The sequence below is a fragment of the Genypterus blacodes genome, unplaced genomic scaffold (genome assembly GCF_046128005.1).
Source record: "Genypterus blacodes isolate CSIRO-AG114 ecotype Tasmania unplaced genomic scaffold, CSIRO-AGI_Gbla_v1 ptg000058l_1, whole genome shotgun sequence".
Lineage (NCBI taxonomy): Eukaryota > Metazoa > Chordata > Actinopteri > Ophidiiformes > Ophidiidae > Genypterus > Genypterus blacodes.
This window is the reverse complement of record NW_027466870.1, coordinates 7,666,279-7,690,628: the sequence shown is the minus strand read 5'-3', so window position 1 is coordinate 7,690,628 and position 24,350 is coordinate 7,666,279. Positions and strand designations below refer to the sequence as shown.

Below are 24,350 nucleotides of genomic sequence, written 5' to 3'. Positions count from 1 at the left end.
AACGCCTCTTGTTTAGGTTTGGTCTCTGCGATGAAATGGAGATCAAGCACGTCGGTGTGAGTGGAGTCGGCCACCTGGAGACGGACTGCGATGCAAAGTTGCAGAAATAAAAGCCGTGTTCTGCAGTTTAAAGCCGTATTGTTATGTTTCAGGCAGGATGTGGAGCGGCGGTTAGAGCAGCGAGCGTGAGCACATCTGAACTTTTGCTCCTCGCAGCCACGTCGCCTCGGAGTTTAATGGATCGTTTGACTAACAGCACTTTTTTTCTCTCCTTCACAGTGACAATAATAACCACAATAAGGAACTGTGAGCTGGTTGAAAGAGCAAAGATGATCCCAGCTGAGATCTCACTCATCAGATCACACACCGGATAATTTACGACATCTCCCACAGCATGGACCGGACCGGACCGGGCCGGGACGCTCAGCTCCAGCCCTGGAATGAGGCAGTGATGGTAACGATGAAGAACACACATATCTGCTGCGGGGTTGTGATGTTTAGACACACGGCGCTCATAACGCAGAGCCATGAAAGGTCGGAAGGGGCGGAGCAAGCAGCATCTTAAGACAACTCACGAGGAGAAGAAGAAGGAGGAGGAGAGTTACCAAGCAGTAGATCGGGCGGTGGGGGTGTGGTCGGCGTGTCGGGGGGGGCACATGGCCAACGCATGAGAAACTAGTGTGTGTCCCCCTCCCCAACCCCCCCATCTCGTAATTAGCGGTTCGGCGTCGGCGCTGGTTTTGGGTTACTTTCATTCCTTTTCCCATTTCCATGAAAGCAGCAGCAGCAGCAGGACAAACAGGCCCCACATGTGTCTCCAAGTACACAGAGCTTAGAACAATAGAGCAGAATTGGGGCATGTGAGTTCACTCCAGATGAAAGCTAAGGGGAGGAACACGCAGGAATTAGTGGGGGGTTCTGCTTTTTCCCCTTCATATGTTTTCAAATCAACTTTTCCAGTTGCGTAAACTCCAGCTTAGCCTGGATCTAAGATGGAGAACACAAAGACCAGGGGTGGAAAACCTGCAAGGCCGGTCAAAACGCACAATCATCCACATGTTCTACTCCCAATGTATTGATTGTGTGTGTAGCACATAGAGGAGGTCTCTGGATGCTCTGATTGGTCTCCACTTCACGTCATAATTGAGCTAAACATACGCAGACCTCTGGCACGTGTTCTGGCGCATCGCTCGCAAATTCACTTCTAAACATTGAGCTGATGCATACATGCTGGCCCCTCTGCTTTCATTTGAACTCAATCTCTTCCAGGAAGTATGAGCATATGGCTCCAGCCCCGATTCAGACCCATGCTCCAAATAAAGACGACACAGGTTTGGAACGACTCAACGAGAGAGCGATCCTGTTTGAATAGGGGGATGAAGGGGTCAGGTGGGAGGAGACGAGGGAAGGAAAGGAGCTTAAAACAGAGAGGAAAATGTTGCATAAATGTAACGAGAGGAGCGTACAAAGATATGTATCCAGGTCCAGACTCCAGCAGAGAGCCTGAGGCATCTCGCCGCTCTCCGTACCCCGCTGTCATTCAAGCTACGGGCCGAGCGGAGCCTGAGCCAGAGCCGGGGCCGAAACCGTCCGCGCCTCAGATGAGTTTCATTTCTCGCTGACACGAGCCCATTCCAAGAACAACAACAAAAGTCAACCTCGCCAAACAGAAAAAGGGGGAAGAAAAAGCCGTATGTGCTTTTTCATTCACGTCGCTCTTAACAAATGCAAAGACCATTCGCCCGGGTTGAAAGCTGAGCTCTAAACCAGATACAGCTAATGTTGTCAGAGCCTATAAACATTCAAACGTTTCAAGTTAGACTGGACTGGGATCTCTACGCTCTGGTTTGTGCAAATCAAACAAAGTGCCATCTACCCACCAGCTGGACCCCCTGACACTGAGAGGCAGCTGGAGTCGTCTTAAAGTGCTTTTCAAACATCTAATCAAATAAAGCCTTCCTTTAGAGTCAGAGGTATCCATTAGCATCACTTAGGTCCTGGATTAGACGTGTTTCTCCTGACGTGACATTTCCATTTGACACGGTGTCCAAACTCTCTCCGGGCCGGCACGCTGACCCACCTGGGGAACGCCGGTACAGCGACCCCCTCACAGATACACACATATCACACACCTGATCATACACTCGGACCACTTGGATCCGTCCTGTTCAGCAATGTGGGTTACGCACGGAGCACCGCCCCAGGGAACTGTGGGTAATTAATGACAGAAAGAGGGTTGGCAAGAATCTGTCTCTGATTGACCCGCTCTGACCCTCGGCGCTTAGTTACCATGGTGACCGCTGAGTCCCGTTCCCTCTAGGTGACCGGTCGGATCCCTGAGGCGACAAGGTGGTCTGCGGGGTGGGCGTGAGTGCACAGGGGAGGGGCGGGGCTGAGCACTGGGACTTCAGATGGGTACAATTACACGGCGGAGCAGAGAGCGCTCCTTGTCCCACCTTTACTCCACGACCTCAGGGGATCACTCCTACTTCCCCCTCTGAACCCCCCGCTGTTCCATTCATCTCTGTCTAGGGAATGCATGTCTTTCCCACCCTCAGCAGTAGGGGGCACCGCCAATCTACCAGAGCAGCCAAAAGTGATGGTCAGCAGGAAACCCCTCCCCCTTCCCCCCCCTCCGAGCGTTTACTGTCCACTCCGTCACAAGGCCCAGCATTCATCAGGACTCAACTGAACTGTCGTCTGTCTGTTAAAAAGCTCCAGCCCGGTCTGTGATCCATTTATAGACGCCCTCAACTCATCTACCCTTGGCTTCAACTGTTCAATCACAATGAAACCCTGATGAATGAGTCGACTTTTATGCTCCGAGGAAGACGTGCAGAGGATTGTGTTGTCTCCCTTTACAATAGACACAAAGACAGACACATGTCCTGTGACCTGTGACCTTTCCTGGCCTGTGCTCAGCAGGTAGTGACAAATGAGCTGATAGTTAATCTGTCCTGAGGTGGAGCTTTACTACAGAGAACAGACAGCATGTGTGTGACACAACAGGAAGCAGAGACACTGTTACAGATTAAGCACATTAAAGGATGCCCATGCAGCCATGCATGCATGGGTGCTCACACACACACACATGCAAGCTCATCCAGCTTTGGATTCACAGATATCAGGGATAATTGTAGTAAATGCAGGAGAAACACTGAGTGACTCGCAATAATAAAGCCAGAGGTCATGTGTGTACGTAGAGGTGGATTGGAGGGAAATGAAGGTGTGAAGCTGAATGGCCTCATCTGAGGACACTGGGTCATTATCAGGGCTTTTATGCACTCCAGCCCCCCACCGTCTCTGATGGTCAGCCATTTCTACGGCCTTCCTTGTTACAATCCAAGGGTGAATGCTTGGCATTGTGGGGGATTTTCCCAGTCTGTGGTGTCTGTTTGGAGCATGCTCAAATCAAATCTGACGCCAGGAGGCCAACTCAGCAGACCACACTGGTTTGATTCACCAGAGAGAGAGAGAGAGAGAGAGAGTGTTAGAGAACATGATCATCGCCCCTGAGATCATTTTCCCTTGACCACCTCATCCAAACAGTGAAGATGACAATACAGCTCAGTACAGCAGAGCGCTAAAGTGCCAGAGACGTTTCTAAATGGACAGAGCGGGATGGACGATGACCAAGTAAGCTCATCAGGAGTGATTATCTAAGGAGTTTGGTCAGCATAAGTGTAAGGAAAGAAGCTTTTTTGTATTGCGGCTGTTGAGAACATTTAGCTAGAATCCTGCAGAAGAGACAAAAATGCACAGGCAAGCAGAAAAAAACAAAACCAGGCCTCATGAAGAATCCTGGTGACACGAAGGCTTTGACTCCAGAGTGGAACAGCCACAGTAAACAATAGAGATCGGCAGGAAGAAAAACTAAGCCGCAGGATGATTTTACACGGTGAATGAAACACGAGGAACAAACAATGTGAGGGAGAAGACGTGAAACAAACCCGTACAGTACGAGCCGGGCTTTACTCCCCCAACCCGAGCATCCGGGGAGCTGTAGCTTTGGAACTCTACAGCTATTAAAACTAGTGTAATTCCTATAATGTTTCAGTTCAGTGGGCTGCGATATGGATTTAGCAGAAAGATGCTTAGCAGAACATTTACGATGCAGCATATGCAAATTGCAACCGAGCCGAGGAAATGGAGCCGGAGTGCATTTTAATATGGGAGACCTTGATTGAGTGTTCTTGTGTTCCTTGATTTTCCTAGGCGAGACAGATTAAGTGCAATCATAGCCAGCGGGATGGCAGGACGATTAAGTATAAGTAATGCAGAGAGCGAAGCAACTATCCGTCTGAGAGAGAGGAGAGGTAATGATAACAGGAAGTGAGATGAGTCGGTGTTGCCCTCTGGCCCCACCAGCCCATCACCTCTGTTAAAAAGGTCCCTCTCTATAAACATGCCTCTCTCTGCCTATTAAACAGACAGTACATTAGGCCCGGCTCGTGCAGTCCAACGTAAACAGGCTCGTCTCGGGGTACTGGCGCTGAGAGGCGAGGAGGGGAGAGGAAGAGAGGAAGACAGAGGAAGATAGGGGAAGAGAGAGAGAGAGATTGGGGCTATTCCCGGGTCTTCCTGGGAGTAAAGTCCATCACTGCTGTTCTCTCCCAGTGTAATCCTCCCCAACTAAACACAGGAAGGAAGAGAGAGGTAAATAAGTCATTCTTCTGATAAACTCCACTTTTTCCAGCTCTGGGTTTTCCTGTAAGATGAGCCGGCTTGTTATGCTTCAAAATACAGTAGTTTGTACATTTGTTGAGACGTGTACGTGTGTATGTTAACCAGCAGGCATGTGTTTGGAGAACACATGACACTGACGCGGGGTAAACATCACATATCAGAAGAGAACTGCAGGAGAAAGTGCAGTTTGGATGAAGAGAAGAGGTTTGTGTGTGAGACAGAGAGGCTTCTTTGTCAAGGGAGAAAGAGAGAAGGTGATCCTGAACCTCCTGTGGCTCTTTGTGAGTTTCTCTTCTGTGTTCTCACAGAGTCCATCAGTCCCCACGGTTGATCTGTTGCTCCAGGCTGGAGGGAGAAGACACAAAGGGGCTGAAAGAGGAGAGAATGCGGTACAGACATGGGATGGATGGTGCGACGGTCAGTCCAGGTCAGTCCAGATGTGAGGCCATTAAACCGTGGGGAGTTGCAGGGGTCAGTGCTGGACATCTCAGGCCAGGACTTCACACCCCTTTGTTACCATCCCAGCAAACCCCCCTGTGTGTGTGGGGGGGGGGAGACAGGAGGGACGCAGCAGAGATGGAGACTGGGGGGAATGTCTGGAGTGTGGGGACAGACTCCATACCCTGGGGAAAGGCCAATTACAGGCTTTAAGCCCCCTGTCTGTCTGTGGCATGCAGCTCAGATAAGATGAAAGTTCCTTGGGACCAATATCAACATTTTTCCCTCTGTCGCCATAAAGAAATGATAGGATCCAGATGTTAGACGTATATGTCTATATGTAAAGTATTCTGAGGATTTGGGTGCCGACATATTGCTTTACACAACAGGAGAATGACACAGAGTGTGTTGTCGGGTTACTGACATTCTGCAGACCTGAAGGTCTGAGGCAGGTCAGAGTATGCCCAGGAGGGGTCAGGGGATAGAGGTGAAAGGTCAGGAGTCTCTAGGGCAGCACAGAGACACTGTACTGGCAAGTCGCATCAAATATTTGGGTCTCCAGCTCCGACCTGAGTATAAACTAACTTACAACCTGTACACTCGTCAAACATGGGCGGCCACAGAAAACAAACAGGGCAGTGTCAGTCAGAGGGAGAGAAAACATTCCTACAGAGACTAAGACACCTTAAAAAATGAAAACTCACACATTCAGTGGGTTTGTTGTGATTCTTGAAGGAATGTTTGCAGATGTAGTGGGTGGGAGCTAATATTAGTGTGCTGGTATTACTGCACTATTGTTTAGTTAGAGTCTGTGGACATTACCGAAGATGATGCACAAGCTGCATCTAAAATATATAAGGGAAGGAGAGCTCACAGTTGGAGAGCGACCGTGGGGCAGTACAGTGCTGGATTCACTTCAACAGATCACATCATTGTACGTGATTCGACTTCCACACACTTCAGAACGGGTAATAAGGCATCTTTGTGCCAAGCGGGGCTGAAGAAGTGATGATAGCAGTTGGCTAACTTGTGTGGCTCATTTGCATGCTGTCAACGGCGACGCCCACCCAAAACACAGCTACTCCTCAAATCTGACAGGCTGAGTGGATGAAAACAGAGTGTAGGTTTGAGGTTTTGCTTGGAATGTTGGGGTCAGAAAACTTCACAAACTCTAGATACAAACCCAAGGGAGCGACACAAGCTGGCTAACACACAGCGTAATATCTCACTTTCATATCAAATCAAAATTCTGTGTTCAGAGCTACTTCAAAAAGAAAAAGCAGTATATCAGACTACATCCCAAACATAGAGCAGAGCCCGAGATAAGGCCGGCAGTTTAAAATGACCCGAGGGAGGATGGGACATGCAGCCCAGCTCGGCTCGGCCCGTGTCAGTGCAGCGCTGCAGTAAGAAGTCAGAGCTGGAATGTTTGCAGACGCACGCTCGGGCCCGTCTGCTAATTCCCAGCAGAGTACGGCAACAGGCCCGGGTGAGAGAGGTTAGGCCACTCTGCTGCACTGCTGTCCCTGCTGGATTCAATTATGTGACAGACTCAGTTGTAATCAGCTGGTAGACCCAAAGACGTCACAATATCAGCCCTAATATGTCCGCTTCCATCAAGTGTGCTCTCTGTGGGAGGGATGTAGAACATGTTTGGTTAGGTAGCAGCTCTGGCTGGGCCGTTGATGGGGAGGTAGTGCAGGCTGGCTGTGATGTTCTGGGAAGTGGTGAAAGAGGGAGTCTGTTGAGTTCCTCCCGTCCTGCACCACCCCGGTCCCGGGTCTCGGCCCCAGCACTGAGCACATCTACACACTTAACACACTCTGGAACTGCGGGCTGGAACCGGACCAAAGTCTGTTCAATCTGGGCCATTCAGACTAGACTGGAGTTAATGTGCTAGACAGCGAGGGGGGTAGAGGTGCAGGCAGGGTGGCAGTGCCAGCCGGGCAGAAATCTGACCACCTCACACACACACACGCACACACACACACACACACACGCACGCACACACACACACACACAAGTACTGTAGTGAGCAGGTCATGAATCTGAAGGTGGCCATTAAGGCAGAATAAACACACCAACCACATTTATATCACCGTCTAATTAATATGTCAACCTCTGCAACCACATCTGCACTCTTATTTACCAACTGTCAGCTGCAGGAGTCTCATAAAAACACTTTACAAACAAACGTTCCCATGTGTCTGATTGTGTGATTTGGGTTTGTCATGTTTCTAATAGAAGCATCCACTCACCCTTACACACCTTTACTTAGTCAGGATGTTTAATCTCTAAGTGGATCCGACTCCTGTACACTCTGATCACATGGTGCATCATAATCTACTGTCCTTTCTTTCAAATATGGAATTCTTAGCAGATGTAAGGACGAAGTTGAAGTAAAAGCTGTTCCTTAACTAGTTCACTGTGCTGCTGCTGGTGTTGGTGTCCTCTCAGGTCCACTGTGGGTCTGTAGGTCAGAACCTCCCCTGTCTCTCTCTTTTCTCTAATTAATGTATGCATGTTTGATTAGCATATGGTCCATGGGTCTGTTTCTGATCTGCTCCTAACTTCTGCAGCTGTGAGACCTCAAGTTTCTACCTCATTATCGTAGCAATAAAGTTTAGCACTGCGCAACCTGACATGCACCAAGATAAACACGGATTACACCTAAGACTGTGTTATATTCATCCACAGTGTGAAGTGAAATGATTTTATGATTGTTGTTACTGTGAGTTTGTAGGGGGAAAATAATCCTGAAGTCGATATTCCACCGTTACAGGAGGAATGTGTGGAAGTGTTGAACTCAATGGCTCTTTGCTTCAGGAGGCTGCTGCTGCACCCCAGGCCCCACGTGCACCACAGAGGAATTGGCCTGAATGAGCTCCCACTGTCCACGGGCTCAGACCCACAGCAGCCCTCACACACTCAGGCAGAGTAAACACGGTCCAACCGCCAGGCCCGGCTAAAGGGCATTTCATTTCATTTCATCCCGCCATTTTCTAATGTAATTAACTTCTCTGTGTCCGTATTGAGCCAAAGCTAAAAAACTCACGTGGAAATTAAATAAACAGAGTCTGCACAGAGGACACACAACTCATTTCACTTAATACCTCAATAAAATTCCGTCCCGTTTTGATTGCAAACAGCAGCTCTAATATCAGGCTTAAGGCTCCATTATTAGATTGGATTCCTGAAGAATGTCATTTTGAACTTAAGCCAAGTGATATATTAAGTATAGATGTATTCTGTATATACATGGCTGCTAAATACAGCCCCAATCTGTTGTAACATAGTAACCGCGGTCTTAATGGGCCTGGGTGCCACCTGAGGACACGAGCTCCTGAGAGGCCTGCTAGTTATGAGACTGAAAGGAAGAGGAGCAGAGAGAGAGAGAGAGAGAGCTGGAGTCTGAATCATCCAGCTTTAGTGCACAACCATGGGGGAGTGGATCAAAGTGGAGTCATGGAGTAAATGGATACTGGAACTATTAGCCCTCAAGTCTTCTTCCCTTTATTTAATAAAGCAGCGACGGCCCCAGCTGAGGACCAAAGTTTACAAGGTTGTTTTCAAATTCCAATTTGGCACAGGGCACTGCTGGGAGCTCCTTTTATTTTTCCGTGATTTAGTTTAATAAGTTCCTAAATACTCGGCTGTCCTACTGCCTGCTTTACAGCTCCAGGAACATAAAGAGGCTCGGTGAAAACAGCAAAGTCAAAGAAGGAGGAAATGGTTTTGGTGTTATTTAGCTTCCACATCAGGGCGCCATGCAGCTCCGTCAACCCAAACATCAGCGTATGAACGAGCGATAACCTAGGCCCGACTGGCGTTTGATTTATTCCTTTGCTCTCCCTCTCATCCCTGCCGTCTCCATCAAACCTGCCCTCTGACCCCTCTACAGTGTGACACACGTCCACATCCGCCTCTGTCCGCCCCCGTAAACAAGCCCTCTCCCCTCTCCTGAACTCAAAGGCTCATAAACAACATGATGGAAATCTGGCATTTTTGCATGTTTACTGGAAATAAATGTTTTCCCTACAAACACAACTGGATGTTTATGAGCGACAGGAATGTGTGTGTGTGTGTGTGTGTGTGTGTGTGTGTGTGTGTTTTATTTCCACTGCCTGTCAGTTAAACATTCAGGTCACCATATAGGGACTTCTGCACACACACTTACCTGTGAAGCACTGACAATACTACATGTTCTGACTGAAGCATAACTTTATATGGGGGCCATTTATCGATATGAGAAGTTACTTGTGTCGTCAAAAACATTCATGGTACTCCGAGGGCTGGAATATATTTCTCATTCAGACCAGCTGTCACTCTGCATGGCTAACGTCACATTTGAAAGGGTAAATATCCCATTTTGACAGGAGCTTTTTCCCTGTAATGCGTATAGAGAACAGGCTTGTGTACAAACCTGCAGCAGCAGCCTCTCAAAGGCCAGGCAGGCATCCCAGCGGGGCAGGCCGGGGTGGCGGAGGGTCTGGGCTGTGGCCAGGCCCAGCTGGAGGACCCCGCAGTGACTCTCTAGCGCCCCCCAACTGCTCCGGAACAGCTGTACGTAGGAGCACAGCTGCTCGGGGGTCACCCGGCCTGAGAGAGAGGAGAGAAAGACGGAGCGGTTTTCGTCTGGGGGAAAATTTGGAACTGTCAGGAATTCATCCATCATCGGTCCAAACACAACATATATACAAACACAGGATTGTTTTTTGACTGTTCTGATAGATTGCATTTGTTCACAGCGTGTTACAAACCAATAAAACCCACACACAGAGTATTGTCCTGATGCGTAAAGCACTTTGTGGGGAGAGAATAAATAGACAACTTATTCCCAAGCATAACAGCCTCTTTAATAAGCATCATAGTCTGAGTTTAAGACAGATGGGAGGGACTGATACCAGAGCAGACCATAATATTGTCTTAATGAGCAAACTCCACAGGATGGGACAAGGCAGACAGCCACGCAGGAGTGTGTGTGCTTGTGTGCTTGTGTGTTTGGTGTGAGGAGTTGTATCCTACATACACACAAGCATCAGATGGTGTGTTACTGGCAAAGATTCAGCAAAATATTTATGAGTCACCAGCTTGTGACTGAACGATTGAATGTGTTGTAGGGTTGTGTGTGTGTGTGTGTGTGTGTGTGTGTGTGTGTGTGTGTGAGGTTGTCAGTACATAGCAGAGTGGCACTAACAGTAATAAGATTCCCTGAGAGCTTGTCTAGAGTGTGACTAATAAGTGTAAATCAGAGCTTTTCTGTGATTATTTACAGAGTCAGCAGAGAGGAACCCAGCTCCTCTCACCGTTATGGACCTTCTGCTTGAGCCGCCCACTTCCACAGAGATTCACAGAGACACAGGAAGAGCAGAGTGAGGGCGTAAGGGCTTAAGGAGGGGGTTGGTGGGGTGGCCTAGAGGTACGGGGGGCTATGTCAGGGTCTGGGGTAGAGAGGGGCACACATTAACTCCCCATAAAGCCTACTTCTTCATGTTGATGTTCTGAACCAGCACCAGATGTGGGAGTATTTCCTGTTGGACTACACGGCCAATGTTTTCTTTAGGAGGGCCAAACAGATGACTCGAGTAGAAACAGACAGGCAGAATGAAAAACGGAGCCCAAACGCTTAAGAATACTAAATATAATACGGAGTCATCGTGCATAACAGATGCAAAGTCAACACCTTGTGTAACGTTAGTATATTTAGATTACAACATCTTTGGAAACGGATCAGGTGGAGTCACCGGGGGAACATCCGCCCGGTAACAAAGCCGCTGCCATGTAAACCTGAATAGATCTCTGACTTCAGACTGAACTAAAAGAGTTGAGAATGGAGCGAGGGCCTTCGAAAGCAAATGGAGTTTCTAAGTGAAATGAAAGCGTTATTGAAGAATAAACCTGGGCTCAGACATGTGCTGAAATGCTGAAAAGAGCTATTGTGAACATAACCAGCCATAAAAACCCTGGCAGTACGATCAAGGTTCACTGAGCCTGATGTGCCAACCATAATTCAGCACAGAACCAGAAAATACATCCAAAGCCCCGGCCAAACATAATTTCACCTCAGAATAGGCAGCGGATAATACTTCACTGTTGGCCAAATATAATCAGTCTTTACAGCGCTCTGTCTCATAAGGTCCATTATGAGACAGAGCGAGAAAATGTATAACTGAGACGAGTAAGACGCTACTCTCTACTCTCCATTACACAATCAACCAGGCCCTGCTTCTTATCTGTAACGCTGAACTTCCCTTTAAACATTTCTGATTCCTTCGTCATCTTGTTGCCAGATGCAGAATAAAAACCGTGAGAGATGATCTGTCAATCAAGCTGCAGCCTGATTTCAAAGAGCTGGAGAAGTTTTAATTTTCAATTCCAATAAGACTGGAGCTTATAAGTAAGAAGCTCCATGTGCTTTGATTCAGCTTTTATATGTCAGCTTTATCAGATGCACACGCTAAATAAGAACAAGGTTTGAATTTGCCTCATTTTCTACTCGCATACGTTTGAACTATCTGGCTCGTAAAAGCAAAACGTGGACAGGAAACATGCGGAGTGGTCAATGAGGTCAGCCATCAATTAGAAACAGAATTATATAGCTTCTAAATGGTTTTAAATATTGAGACTGTCCCTCTCTACTCCCCTAGGTTCCAGGCACAGTATGGAGTTCTGCCTACAATGGAACAGAAACCTGATCTAACGCTCCTCTGCGAACATTTACTACAGCCATAAAACAAATAACTTTTTCAGACTGGTGCTATAAATAATTTGATCCGCTGCCCATTTCAGCCCGATGTGGAAAAGTGGCAATTGAGGTTCAGCCGTGATCAAAGTCCTGAACAATGCAGCGAGGGGCAGGGGCCAAGCATGATTTAGTCTCCTTACTGGAAGATGACTGGCGTTGTAGGTGTACGGGGTCACAGGGAGGTGAGCTGATGTCTCATGGCAGCGTGGAGCCGAGCGGTGGCCCGGCCTCAGCAGCTGGACAGGCTCATAAGTAATTCCACGTAGATCAGGGACACAGGAAGGCACGGAGACTTTTTTATTTATGCACTGCTTTCAGAGGAAAGTCCTGGAACTTTTATAGTGTGGATGCATCACGGGGCCTCTTCCTGGGCCGTACGGTCCAGGAGAGGAGAGGAGAGGAGAGGAGAGGCCATAACACACATAAGTGCACTGCCACATTGTTCAGAACTCTGGTCTGTGGTTTCGCATTTGTCACAGGGAAAAGGGGGAAAAAAGAGAATGGACACACATTTGTTCTGGGATTACATCATTTTTTTCTTATCTGTGGTTCCTTTTTAGTTTGATTTGTGTGTGTGTGTGTGTGTGTTTGGAATGAGCAGCGCTGAACGACTGAGCCACATCTGCTTTAAGAGCAGGACACTGACAGGCTTTTCTTTGTTGTGAGTGCGTGTGTGTGTGTGTGTGTGTGTATGTGTGTGTCTACAAATATGAGTACGAGTAAACACGTGCACACAATTAAAGACTACAATTCAGGAATGTCATTGTGTATCAGCGTGCAGAGAGGGATGTATTCTGACTCTAATGCTGTCAGTTGTGTTTTAGAGTGCCTCTGTATCGCTGCACATGATGATGTCATATTTGCTTATACAGAGCTGAGACATAATCATTACGGGCATAAAACGCAGATTCAGGACTATTAACTGCAGAATTACACTTTATATTATTATAGTATTAAATTAAAGTGATTTTTCCAGAAAAAGAAAATCTGTGAATCAATTAAAAGTTGAAATTCAAACCTTTTCGCCTCTCAATAAAACTTTGTGGTTGACATTTGAGCAAAAGGTTAAACCAGGAGAGAAAATGAATTATTAACATTTATTTCATCATGTGCTTTTGTACCTTTCACTCCCCCCCCCCCACACACACACACACCTCCTGAATGATGAATACAATCAATTCTCTGCATGAGTCTCACTGCTCTGTGCTGTTAGAAACAACAATTACACCATGAGAGGGGGAATAAAAAAGACTTTTACACACACTCACTCACACACACACACACACACACACACACACACACACACACACACACACACACACACACACACACACACACACACACACACACACACACACACACACACACACACACACACACACACACACACACAGGGAAAGCGGGGGAATTTCATCATTTTATTATGCTACGAGAAACCTGACGGGTCACGAACAGGCTACGAGAAATGGATTATTTTTTCTCTCTCTCTCTCTCTATCTCTCCCTCCCTCTCTCTCAGGATGATCTTATCCTGTAGAGATAAAGAGAAGCCAAGTCGGTCTGGATGTGAGAACGTGCGGCCTGCAGCACACAGATACACACAGATACTTCTCCCCCCACTCATGTGCATGAGCCCGGGAAAGTGTGAGTGTGTGAGTGTGTGTGTAAATTGCAAATGGAAAAAATTCCCCTCTCTTTGGTGGCGAGTGTGCAGTGAGAGGAGAGAGGAGAGTTAGATATCCTTCCAGAGGAGTTCATATACTGTGCTTGGCTACATTTCAGATAAGTAGAGCCTGATGGATTGAGAGCTCTGCTGGTTGTGCTGCTGGGTATGAGAACTGTGTGGGGGCGCTGAGAGCTCCAAGGGCTGACAGAGTTTGGGTCACAGCCAACTGGGGGTATAAAGATCCAGTGTGTGTGAGGGCTCTGACACTGCCCCCTGTTTCCCCACATTCTCTCTCTCTCTCTCTCTCTCTCTCTCTGCTCAAACATTAAGTCAACAGGCTGTCAGTCAACAGGTGGGAACAGCTTTAATGCAACACCTCCCTTACACTTTCTCCCCCATTTTCACTCCCAAACTCCTCGTTCCTCCACTCTTGCTCGCCCACTCTTTCAACAGCTCCGTCTCTTATCTGTTGTTGTCTTGTCTGAGGTGCTGCGTTTGTCTAAATACATCTACAAAGCCCCACACACACACACACACACACACACGCACAATTAGGAGGAGCGAGGGACTGTTCTCTCTCTTTAGCACAGATGTGTGAAAGGAAACCACCATGGCGGCGCTTGGATGAAATCGTGTGTGTGTGTGTGTGTGTGTGAGTTTGTGAGACCTCCTCCGACGTCTTACAACCTGCTTGTTACAAGAGAGGAGACCTTCTTTACCTCCCAGATTATAGGAGCCCAGGGACCGCAGCGCTCCTCCCTCTGCACCTCCCCTCCTGCCAGATGCTAACCTGCATATTAGCTGTGTGTGTGTGTATCGACGTGCAGCCATTCCCCATACAAGTCTGAGGGTTGTGTAAAGGTGAGGGTGCGTGTGTGTGTGTGTTGTGTACTTGTGCACGCGATCACTGTATTTTTGCGTAACTACACATATTTTTATCCTTCACTTCAGGCCCGTTTGCTCCATTAACAAACAACAAAAGTGGTCGAACGCAGCGCATGTGTGCATGTGTGCGAGTGAGTGTGTGTGTGTGTGTGTGTGTGTGCGTGTGTGTGTGTGTGTCTCATAGAGCCAACATGTGGTTCAGATTTCCTCTGTGGCCACATGGGCAAACACACAGCAGAGCACAGACTATGGATCTCACTTGGTGGCGCTATGGTTCTTCACCAACAGAGCAGCCAAGTTTCACAATATTCTCACGTGTGTGTATCTAAATGATTAGGTTGGCTTTGTTTGTGTGTATCTGCCTGCTTACGTCTTTGAATATTCTGCTTAGATGGGTTTGCGCTGACGGGGAAAACACACATTGACACATTTTCCACCCCGTTCCACCTGATGAGGTAAAGCAGGTGTGTTTACTTCATCAGCTTGTGCTCATGGACCTGGTTTGAGAACCTGTGTGTGTGTGTGTGTGTGTGTGTCATGATAAGAGGCAGGTTCCACTGGTTGGTGTTGGTTCTTACCCATGCTCAGCTTGATTGGCAGCTTCTCCTTGCTGGCTGCTTCTACCAGTTGCCTCCTGACCTCCATCACCCCGTCCTTCTGCTTACAGGTCAGCATGGCCTCCCACAGTGATTGAGCTGCGGCCGACCTGACGGGGAGAACAAATGAAACGGACAGCACGGTCAAGAAAAAACACAGCGCTGCGGCTTTTGTTTACGTTTCCCACCCAAACTAGGCATGCTTCCATGTCCAAACACAAAGGGACGACATGGACCCGATCTCCTGCTCAGGGGGCGGGGCCTCCCCTGTGGGACCCCAGCACAGGAAAAAGCAGAAATTAGAGGGGAGATTAGGAACGTTCACAAGCTACCTGAAGTGTGTCTGTGTGTAAACATTCCTCCGACACACAAACTGAATCAGAGGAGCAACATTCCTCCAAAAGTCTCGATAGCATCTGAACGCCCAGAATAACAGACTCAGTCCCTCTTCTCATTATCCACTGGGTTATGAAACACACTGATCCACTTCTCTAATGGGAGACTGAAGACAAGGCATGTGTGTGTGTGTGTGTGTGTGTGTGCGTGAGATCGTTACCATCTGCCAGGAGCAATGAAAACAGCTTAAAGTTTTTCCAGCGAGGAATCAAAGAGTGTCACAGAGGCGGTTCATCATCATTACCCTTACAGAAAGTGACGTGCTGTCTTATAAAATGGCCTCTGCATCTGAATACAAAGCAAAAGGCCCGATTTCATATCTCCGTCTGCCTCTCGTCTAACCCGGGTTAAAGCCCGTGATGCTGTGATGGAGGGATAATAGCCTAGGAAAAATAATATGTCACTTTGACAGCTTGACAGACAACTGGACGAGATCTCCTCCGCTCTGTCACTGCTGACCTGGATTATGGGGGAAAAAGGAGACAAAGAAAGGAACAGGGCTCAAGACAGAGAGCAGAAGATTGAGACGGGGAGGCGGGAGGGAGGGAGGGAGGGAGGGAAGGAGGGAGAGAGGCCGCTGACAAATCCACTCTGGTTTTCCTTTTTTTGGGGTCTTTTTTCTCCCTCTCTCGCCTTTTCTCTCCGTCTCCCTCTCTTTCTAACTGCTGCCATGTGTTTAATATCAGATGTAATCTCTTCCAGACCTTGGGCTTGGGCTGGATGGGAGGAGAGGGGCTCACACTGGGACGCCCGCCATCTTCACACTCCAACACAGACACAAAGACCAGCGAACACCACCCACTCAAGGGTCCAACGTAAAGACTGTGTGTGTGTGTGTGTGTGTGTGTGTGTGTGTGTGTGTGTGTGTAGAGAGAGGGTTTGGTAAACATCTCTTGGTTCACTTTGATTCTAATTGAAGATGAAGAGAGGGATTGGGTAGAAGTGAAGGATCAGGACCAATGACAGCATAATAACAGATACTTTGGCTCTGATTGATCAAGTCATAAAGTCACATAGAAGTGTCATTGCTGGAATACCAATGGCGTGGCCTGTCCCAGCCACATGTGTGTGTATGCAGCTGCATCAGTGCCACAGATTCAAGCCTCCACTGCGAGTGTGTTAGTGAGTACACGTGCATGTATAAGTGTGTATGTTTGTGTGCGTGTGTGTTCCAGGAACGACGTAGGAGCGCGCTGGAGTGTCGATGAAATATGGTTCTAATTTGGCCCCTTGCCCGCCCTGCCCCGCCCCCTCATTGGCCCCGCCCCCCCCCTCATTGGCCCACTCCCCTGACGCTTTCCCTCGGCCATTTGGTCAGACGAAGGCGGGGGCTAGACGAAGTGGGCTGATGGGTGAGGGGTGAGGTTTATACTGGCAGGGTGTGAGACAGGCTCCATCACCAGCCAGGAGCCTTGTTGAGTAACTACTCCAGAATGGAAGAAGAAGAAGGGGGGGCGGGTGGGTGGGAGTGCGGGGGCGCGTGTGCTTGGACATCTGTGGCGTGCGAAGGACACGGCTGCTCCCTCTGCAGACTGTAGGGGGCACTGTTGCACTGGAGTTCTCTGCATCACAGTGAGAGAGAGACCTCTGTGGCTTCATGAACAGGTTAGGACGATTGATTTGTGTGTGTGTGTGGTGTGTGTGTGTGTGTGTGTGTGTGTGTGTGTGTGTGTGTGTGTGTGTGTGTGTGTGTGTGTGTGTGTGTGTGTGTGTGTGTGTGTGTGTGTTTGCCCAGCTTAATTCCACTACATGTGTATTGTGTAATGAGACTTTCAGCATCTAAAGATGGATAAGCATCAACGTTTCCTAGAGAAAGACACTCATGCTTGTGAAAGACTGAACACATTAGCCTCTATTAAACCCCTGACCGTCTTAAGAACTTAATGAGTGTGTGTGTGGGGAGGGTGGGTGGGTGGGTGGGGGGGGAGAGGAAGGGGGATGGTTTTCCTGGAAGTGTGTGATGCAGCAGAAAAGAATGGGTCTGACCGTTCTGACTCAGGATTCCTTCAATTTATTCCTCATCCTGCGGCCCCCTCATCATTTTTGGTTAAACAAGCACACGTATGTACACACACACATGCTTCGGCTGTGTATATTCCTTCACACACGCAAACTCACAGAATCATGGGTGAGTCACACTCCAGATCACAGATCCCAGGCGTGTTGTTGGGAGTTTGTATCTGAACAAGTACAACAACTACAAAGTACTAGTCTCCAGAAATACCCTTGATGTGAACAAGCTGCAAACACACAGACTGTTATTTTTTGGGCCAAATCAGATGATTCACATGATCTGCTGATTACCTAAAGGCCACGTCGGCTGAACGGCTCACACTCAGCTTCATTCCACACCGATCGTTAAACTGAGGAGTTTGTTAAATGGGGGGAAAAGCGTTTTTTTTCTGTAACTATCTACATCTAGCACCGGACATGACAGGAGAGGGGGAGAGGGGGAGATGGGGGAGAGGGGGAGAGAAAGGAAGGCTGCTGGACCAAAACCAGACCTGTCCTTGAAGGTCTGTGTGTCCTGGCAAGAGGGACAAATGACCCAGCTGCTTTCTGGACAGGATCAGGGGGAGAGCGCTGGAGGATAGAGAGATAAAGAGAGGGGTAGAATGTGGGAGAAGGTGGGATGTGGAAGGATGTGGAGTGTGTGTGTGTGTGTGTGTGGAGTGGGGGGGGAGATCTGGACTAGTTTTCCACTTCAAATGAAAGTGAGCAGTAGGGGCTCTTTGAAGCAGAGAGGAGAGGAGGAGGGGAGGAGAGGTGCCATCTTTGGGGGTTCTTCTTCTTTTTCATCAACTTATTGAATAAATGCAGTTTTTCACACAGAATCACAGTGAAAGTCTTCAGAGCACAAAGTACACACTGAACATCAAGTGACAGAGCAACGCTGCTGCTCTTTGAAGACGGCACACAAGACAGAAAAGATGATGTTACCTTGGAAAGGAACCGATAGGAACACAGAATATGAGCCGTTTAAACCAAACAGGTGAAGAGGAAGAGGAAGAGGAAGCTAAGAATTACAACTAATATGGATAAAACCAGTTGATAGATGATATTTGTGTGAGGAGCATCAGGTAAGACTAAACTGCTTTGTATTTGCAAAGATCCTTGGGGTTGAACAAACAATCAAAGTATGAACTTGTTCCATTTCTACTCTGTCCAATCCAAACTGCTCTTATTGGTCCTCGCTTCAAACCAGCTCTGACACGTGTGCGTCCACCGTTTCCATCACATCGCAAAGCCTCCAGAAATGCAGTTGGGAAACGGTGGGAAATCTTCATCGAATCTCAGAGCCAGGAACCTCGGTGAGGCCAGTGTCAATACCCTGCATGCTCCGCCCATCCTGCAGCACTGCCCCTTGTTCCCTTGAGCAAAATAAACCGACTAAAGCTGAAAGAACAGCGAACAGGAGTCCATGCTTTGATTAGGTTTGAACCTTTATGTCTGTATGAGATGTTTCTTAGCCTGTATATCGTTCATCCAACTGTTTGCACCCCAGTTCACGACAACACACACTGGTATCTGTCTAAGGTTAGGACAGTTAAGCCCCTCCTACCCTACATGGATGCACTATAGAGTGAATGTGTGTGGTTTCATGGTCCCTCTTAATGCTTGATGGGTTAAAAACAGGGTTAGCTGTCCTCACCTCTCTGTCCTCTGCTCCCTTCTCTCCACATTCTCCTCTCTCCTCTTCCCCCTTGTTGCTTTCCCATAGCAGAAGTTGCATAAATGTGAGTGTGTTTCTTTTATTCATGCTGACTTTTCCCAGCTGGGACAGAAATAGGCTTTTTCCCTCCTTCCTGCTGGATCCGCTGGGCAGATTTGAGGACATGGCAGCCGTGCAGTGTTTTCTCATGGCAGGGTGCGGTCGCTTGCTCTGCCTGGCTCGAGGCCTCGGCAGCTCCTGAGGCGGACCCAGAGCGCCCCGGCCACCCGCGCTCGCCTCTGCCCACATACACACACACAGATGCAGACACACACTCCCGCCGCAGCATCAGGGTGCTTGCAGGCCAGACGGAGGGGGGTGCAGGGTTCAGTCTGAGACGGAGGGGAAACTCGCTGCCCTCTGCCAATGGGGTTCATATGTCCCGAGTCAGGATCAAAGCGCCTGAGCAGCCAAGCACAGCAAATTATTCAGACTGGGCTGGAAGGTGCACTGCCATTTTCATTCAACATCGTTTCACATAAAAGCGTACATCCTGGCACTATTCTGCGGCCGGCGTAGAGGAGTAACAAAAACCCTGCGCGGGCAAAGTGTGTGTCCTTGTGTGGGCGTGCGTGCGTGTGTGTGTGTCCCATACACACCCACAGCCACAGTATACTTTCTCTTCCTCTCAGGCATGATTACAGGGAACCACAGAGTGAAAGTCAGGTAGCAGCGCCGGGAAACTTCACACCAGGTTATGAAAGACAATACTGCAGTAATTGCAAAGTAAGTGTGGGGTCTTGCTGCGACGGCTAGAATCAACAGCCACCCACAGAATGTTTAAGACACAGTAATCTGTCAAAATATCCTGGAATTACTCTGGATAATATCACACAAAAGGGCCAAATTATGTCCACGCCTAATATTTAAAGGTTTGAGCTGGACGGCATAACAGAACCAACACACACACACACACACACACACACACACACACACACACACACACACACACACACAGAGCGGTCAGGGGCTAAATATAACTCCCGCCATAGGTGTGTAAACATCCAGAAGGAGGGAACTTATTATAAAGCCCAACCACAGAGAGCCATTAGGGCTTTGTACTTGGAGACATCACATCATATAGAGAGCCTTCTAGAATGACCTTTCAGATTAATGTTAAAATGAGCAGAGATTCTTACACTACAGTAATTCCAGGAGCCCCCTTTAGTATGCACCGTCCTGTTCTGAACATATTAGAGTCTTTGACGTAAACACTGCCTGCAGATGTGCACTTCAGGTGCAGCTAAATAAAGTGGGAGCTCTTGGTGCTTCTCCCGCTGAGCCTCGGCGACACTTCAATCTCCTAAACATCTGTGATAAGAGCCAACTCAGCCATCTGCTCAGAGATAGGCAATAACACTCCTGCTGATCCACCTGGCTGTGATCACACACACTTATCTCCACGCAAACATACCCACCATCAAATGACTTGGTGTGTGTGTTTGTGTTGAAGCACCTGTGAGGACATAAAAGCACATTATCGGCACGTAGGATCTAAATTGTGTGTCGTCTTCTCAAGAGGAATTTTTGGGGAGGAACGGTTTCATCCCGCTGGGGAACTCAAACTCAGCACGGTGTCCCGGCTTTGGTTTGGGTGAAACCATCTTGTTACTATAGCATCGGACATCCAATATGAAACACTTCCTCCAGGCTCAGAGATCACTCCAGTGTGTCTGTGGTTTGATTAGCTGGATGAGATATGTGTGTGTGTGTGGCTGTATCTGGTGGCATCCGCTTGCCCCGCCCCGCCCCAGACTGGACCTGGACCTGGACCTGAACCTGAACCGGCCCCTGCTTCACGTTCCCTCCTACAGTACTCAGTCTAAACAGCAATGGCAAGATAGATCTAAAGTTGGTTACACTATAACAAAACCTCCCACGTAGCTGAGAAAGGTCCCGCTGCATTCGCTGTGTGTCAGCGCGTTCGTGAACTTGTAGCGGTCAGACATGACAGCGCCGGCCGCAAAACTCTTCCCTTCAATGAAAGCCTTTCACTCCTGAAACCACATGAATAGGCAGAGAGTGGAACACATGATGTGGGCCTAATCTCTGCCATGTAAAACAGCCCCACCACAGGCGCCTGACATGAACACGGCCAAGACCTGAGGCCAGCTTCCCTGAACTCCCCGCACCTCGTCTGGCACTGGACCCGCTCATTGGGGGGCAGACCTGGGTGTTAGGTGTGTGTGTGTGTGTGTTTGCAGACTAGGTTAGAGACGTGGAATAGACTAAATAAATACTGGTGTAAAGTGAATGAGATGTGACTGAATCAGCAGATCATGCAACACACAGCCTCAACATGCTGGATTCAAATGTTGAGGCTAAACCATAAAACGGTTGTTCTTCCGGAATCTGTCAAATCAGAATCTGACGGCAGACAGCGGCGGACGTTACACAGTAATTGGTATGGATAGGAGCCAACACTTCTGTGCAACATCAGACAATCTCAGCATCACAATGTTCTGTAAACACAGGAAAGCTTTGTCCTTCGTCGTGTTAAACAGAAATATCCAGAAAGGCAGGAGGCAGGTGTGCAGATGTGTGTGGGATTCATAACTCTCCATGTGTGCTTTCATTTCATTTTGGTTGTGATAACCATTGATGGTTTTGTTATCCAAACCTGGTCGCAGCTGCACCGAGGTGATGAGAAGCTCGGAATTCATGATTGTCCCACAAAGAAGTCAGCATGCCGTTTGTCTTTGCAGCTGTGGTAAAGAGGTGAAAAGCTTCTGAGGACAGGGGCGCTCTGAGCAGAGACCACTGAGTCAACATGAGAATCCAGCAGAAAGGTTTCCTTACTTCGGAAACTCTGTGGATGTAACTCTGCACTGTCACAATGACGGGCAGGCAGATAACACAAGACATCACACTCCAACTACACACAGAGATAAGGCATGGTTTGATCTTGGATGAAGATAACTGCAATATTCTTCATTTTACCATAGAAATAGAGTAAGAAAAATTACATCTTTTTCCATTTTAGACCTTTACTCTGTGAACTAAGCTGGTTTGTTGTTGTTCATTAGTGTGTGTGTGTGTGTGTGTGTGTGTGTTGGAGTTCAAAGTTCTCCTTCGTGAGCATGTGGAACCTTGAGCATAGCATGTGGCCTAAATCTGTGGCTCAGTAGTCTCGGGGTTCAAATCTCAGAAGAAAAAGTTCTCTTTAGCAACTTGATGTAAGCTGAAATGATGACAAAGTATCTGGACTTCATAGCACAGCAGAAGCTTTCCATCATAAACGCACAGGGAAGACAAACATAAAATGTTGTTTACATGTGACAACATAAATATCTACATAGATCATGATGATGTCACAGCTATATTGTGTGATCAGCAACACTGACACATAGAAGGAAACAATCTGATCACCACGTCACTTCAGATGTGTGAGTGCAGTGACACACAACCCTGCAGAAACATTACAATCAATACATCAAATACACAACATGGTTACAGGCCACATATCAACCCTTCCCCTGTGTGCAGATGAGATGCACTTACTGGGTCTGAGCCAGGCAGCCGGGGGCCAGGGTGGTCTGGGGGGTCTGGGTGTTGGGGGTACGCTGCAGACCCGTGAGCTCCAGCATGTCCACCTGCACGTCTGTCACGTGACCCGGTAAGGGCTCCAGTACTGTCAGAATCTTGTCCGCCAGACTGTCGCCATGGTGACCAACAGCTCCTGAGAATCAAGGAGTGAATGATTCAGACAATGTAAAGCCACAGTGACATGAAAAGACCACTGCTGTTCATTTTATATTACTATCTCACCTGTCAGGTCCATTGTTCGGTCCACAAAGATGATGGAGGCTTTGTTCGGGGCCGTTTTCCTGCGGGTCTTTGCCTGAGGGTGACTGGCCAGTTCTCCAGCGATGAGACGACTCATGGGACCGACAGCGAAGCTCTCCTCCCTGGTGCTGCTGGCCTCAAACATGGAATTCAACACCGAGGCCAAGGATTTGATCTGGATTTGTAGTTCTGGAGGGAGGGAGTTCATGTCCACATCAACCAGGCTCCCAAACCTCTTCTTCTCTGGTCGCTTAGCATTGATGGCCTGTAGATCAGGGGAGAGCAGGGGGAACAGGTCGGCAAAGGAGGGCGTCAGGAGAAGCTGCTGAGTCACGGGGGCGAACACCACCGGGACGTGCATGACCTCCGCCGTGTAGTTCATGTTCCCCATCCACTCGCAGAGCTTCTCCTCAAACTGCTCGAACACGGGGCTCCCCTCCAGCTCGGCCGCCACATGGTTGGCGAGCAGGTGCACGGAATGAGACACTGAGGTGATGACGACGCAGTACTGGAAGTGGCTGAGGGATAAGATGTCTTTAATGATGTCCACCGTCGTCCCCTTTAACAAAGTGCTGATCACAAACACCGCTTTGGGCTCATTCACGCCGGACGCCTCGAAGCTGGAGAACTGCTTTAAGTTTCGGGCTCCAGCCTCCAGCAACGCGGCAGCCCCGCCGCTCCAGTGCAGAGTCTCTGCGCACCGATCGTCCATGAAGACCACCGCTTTGTTTACCTTCGATAGGACTTTGTCCCACATCCGCATGGGGAAGCGCCGGAAGTCTTCAGTCGATAACATTTTGTCGCTCATTGTGCGGCGAGAAATCAACGCTGCATGGAAAACTGACAGCTACAAGTGCTCCCACAACAACAACAAACTCATGCGTCTCTTGAAGGTGACGTGGCAAAGAAGCGTCGCACCATTAATACGTCATCGTCAGCTGTCCAGTGAGCTGCTATAGGCTTTATTTATCAGCGTGAAATGTTATTTTCAGGTCATATGCATTTTTCATTTTAATGGAACAATATTTTACCGTTATTAATGATCGAAAAGTAACACAAAGAAATAAATTGACTATTTGAAATTCCATGTGGAAATTTCTTGTTATTATTTCTTATGATGAATTCAATCTTTCAAATAAAGTTGTAAATGTTTCAGAGAATACAATGAATTTTCGAAAATGTTAAGTGTTTGAGAAACAGTGTTTAACACAGGTGCAGTCTTTTTAATGTTCTGTATTTAATGCTCTATTGTCAATTGCTGTTGTCAGTTGCCTGCCCACATGTACTATGAAATACAATAAGATAGTGATGACATACAGTTTTACAATATATTTGTGAGGATGATAATGTTCAGATTTTGTTGTTAGGTGTTGATTCCACACTGGGCATTTGTAAGGTTATTCCAATGTTCTTCCTTTCTGAATGTCAGTGTGATGGACTC

General features: G+C 48.1%; 1 protein-coding gene across 1 annotated transcript in view; it reads right to left on the bottom strand.

Annotated features, from left to right (window-relative positions):
* Positions 1-23,854, bottom strand: part of scfd2 (sec1 family domain containing 2) — a 77,031-nt gene extending 53,177 nt beyond the window's left edge. The window contains exons 1-4 of the mRNA XM_076153519.1: positions 22,892-23,854; positions 22,625-22,802; positions 14,998-15,125; positions 9,548-9,723 (exon numbers count right to left, since the gene is read on the bottom strand). Coding sequence (XP_076009634.1) covers positions 9,548-9,723; positions 14,998-15,125; positions 22,625-22,802; positions 22,892-23,717 — 1,308 coding nt within the window. The 5' untranslated portion in view covers positions 23,718-23,854. The remainder of the gene's footprint in view (positions 1-9,547; positions 9,724-14,997; positions 15,126-22,624; positions 22,803-22,891) is intronic.
* Between the last annotated feature and the right edge of the window lie 496 nt (positions 23,855-24,350).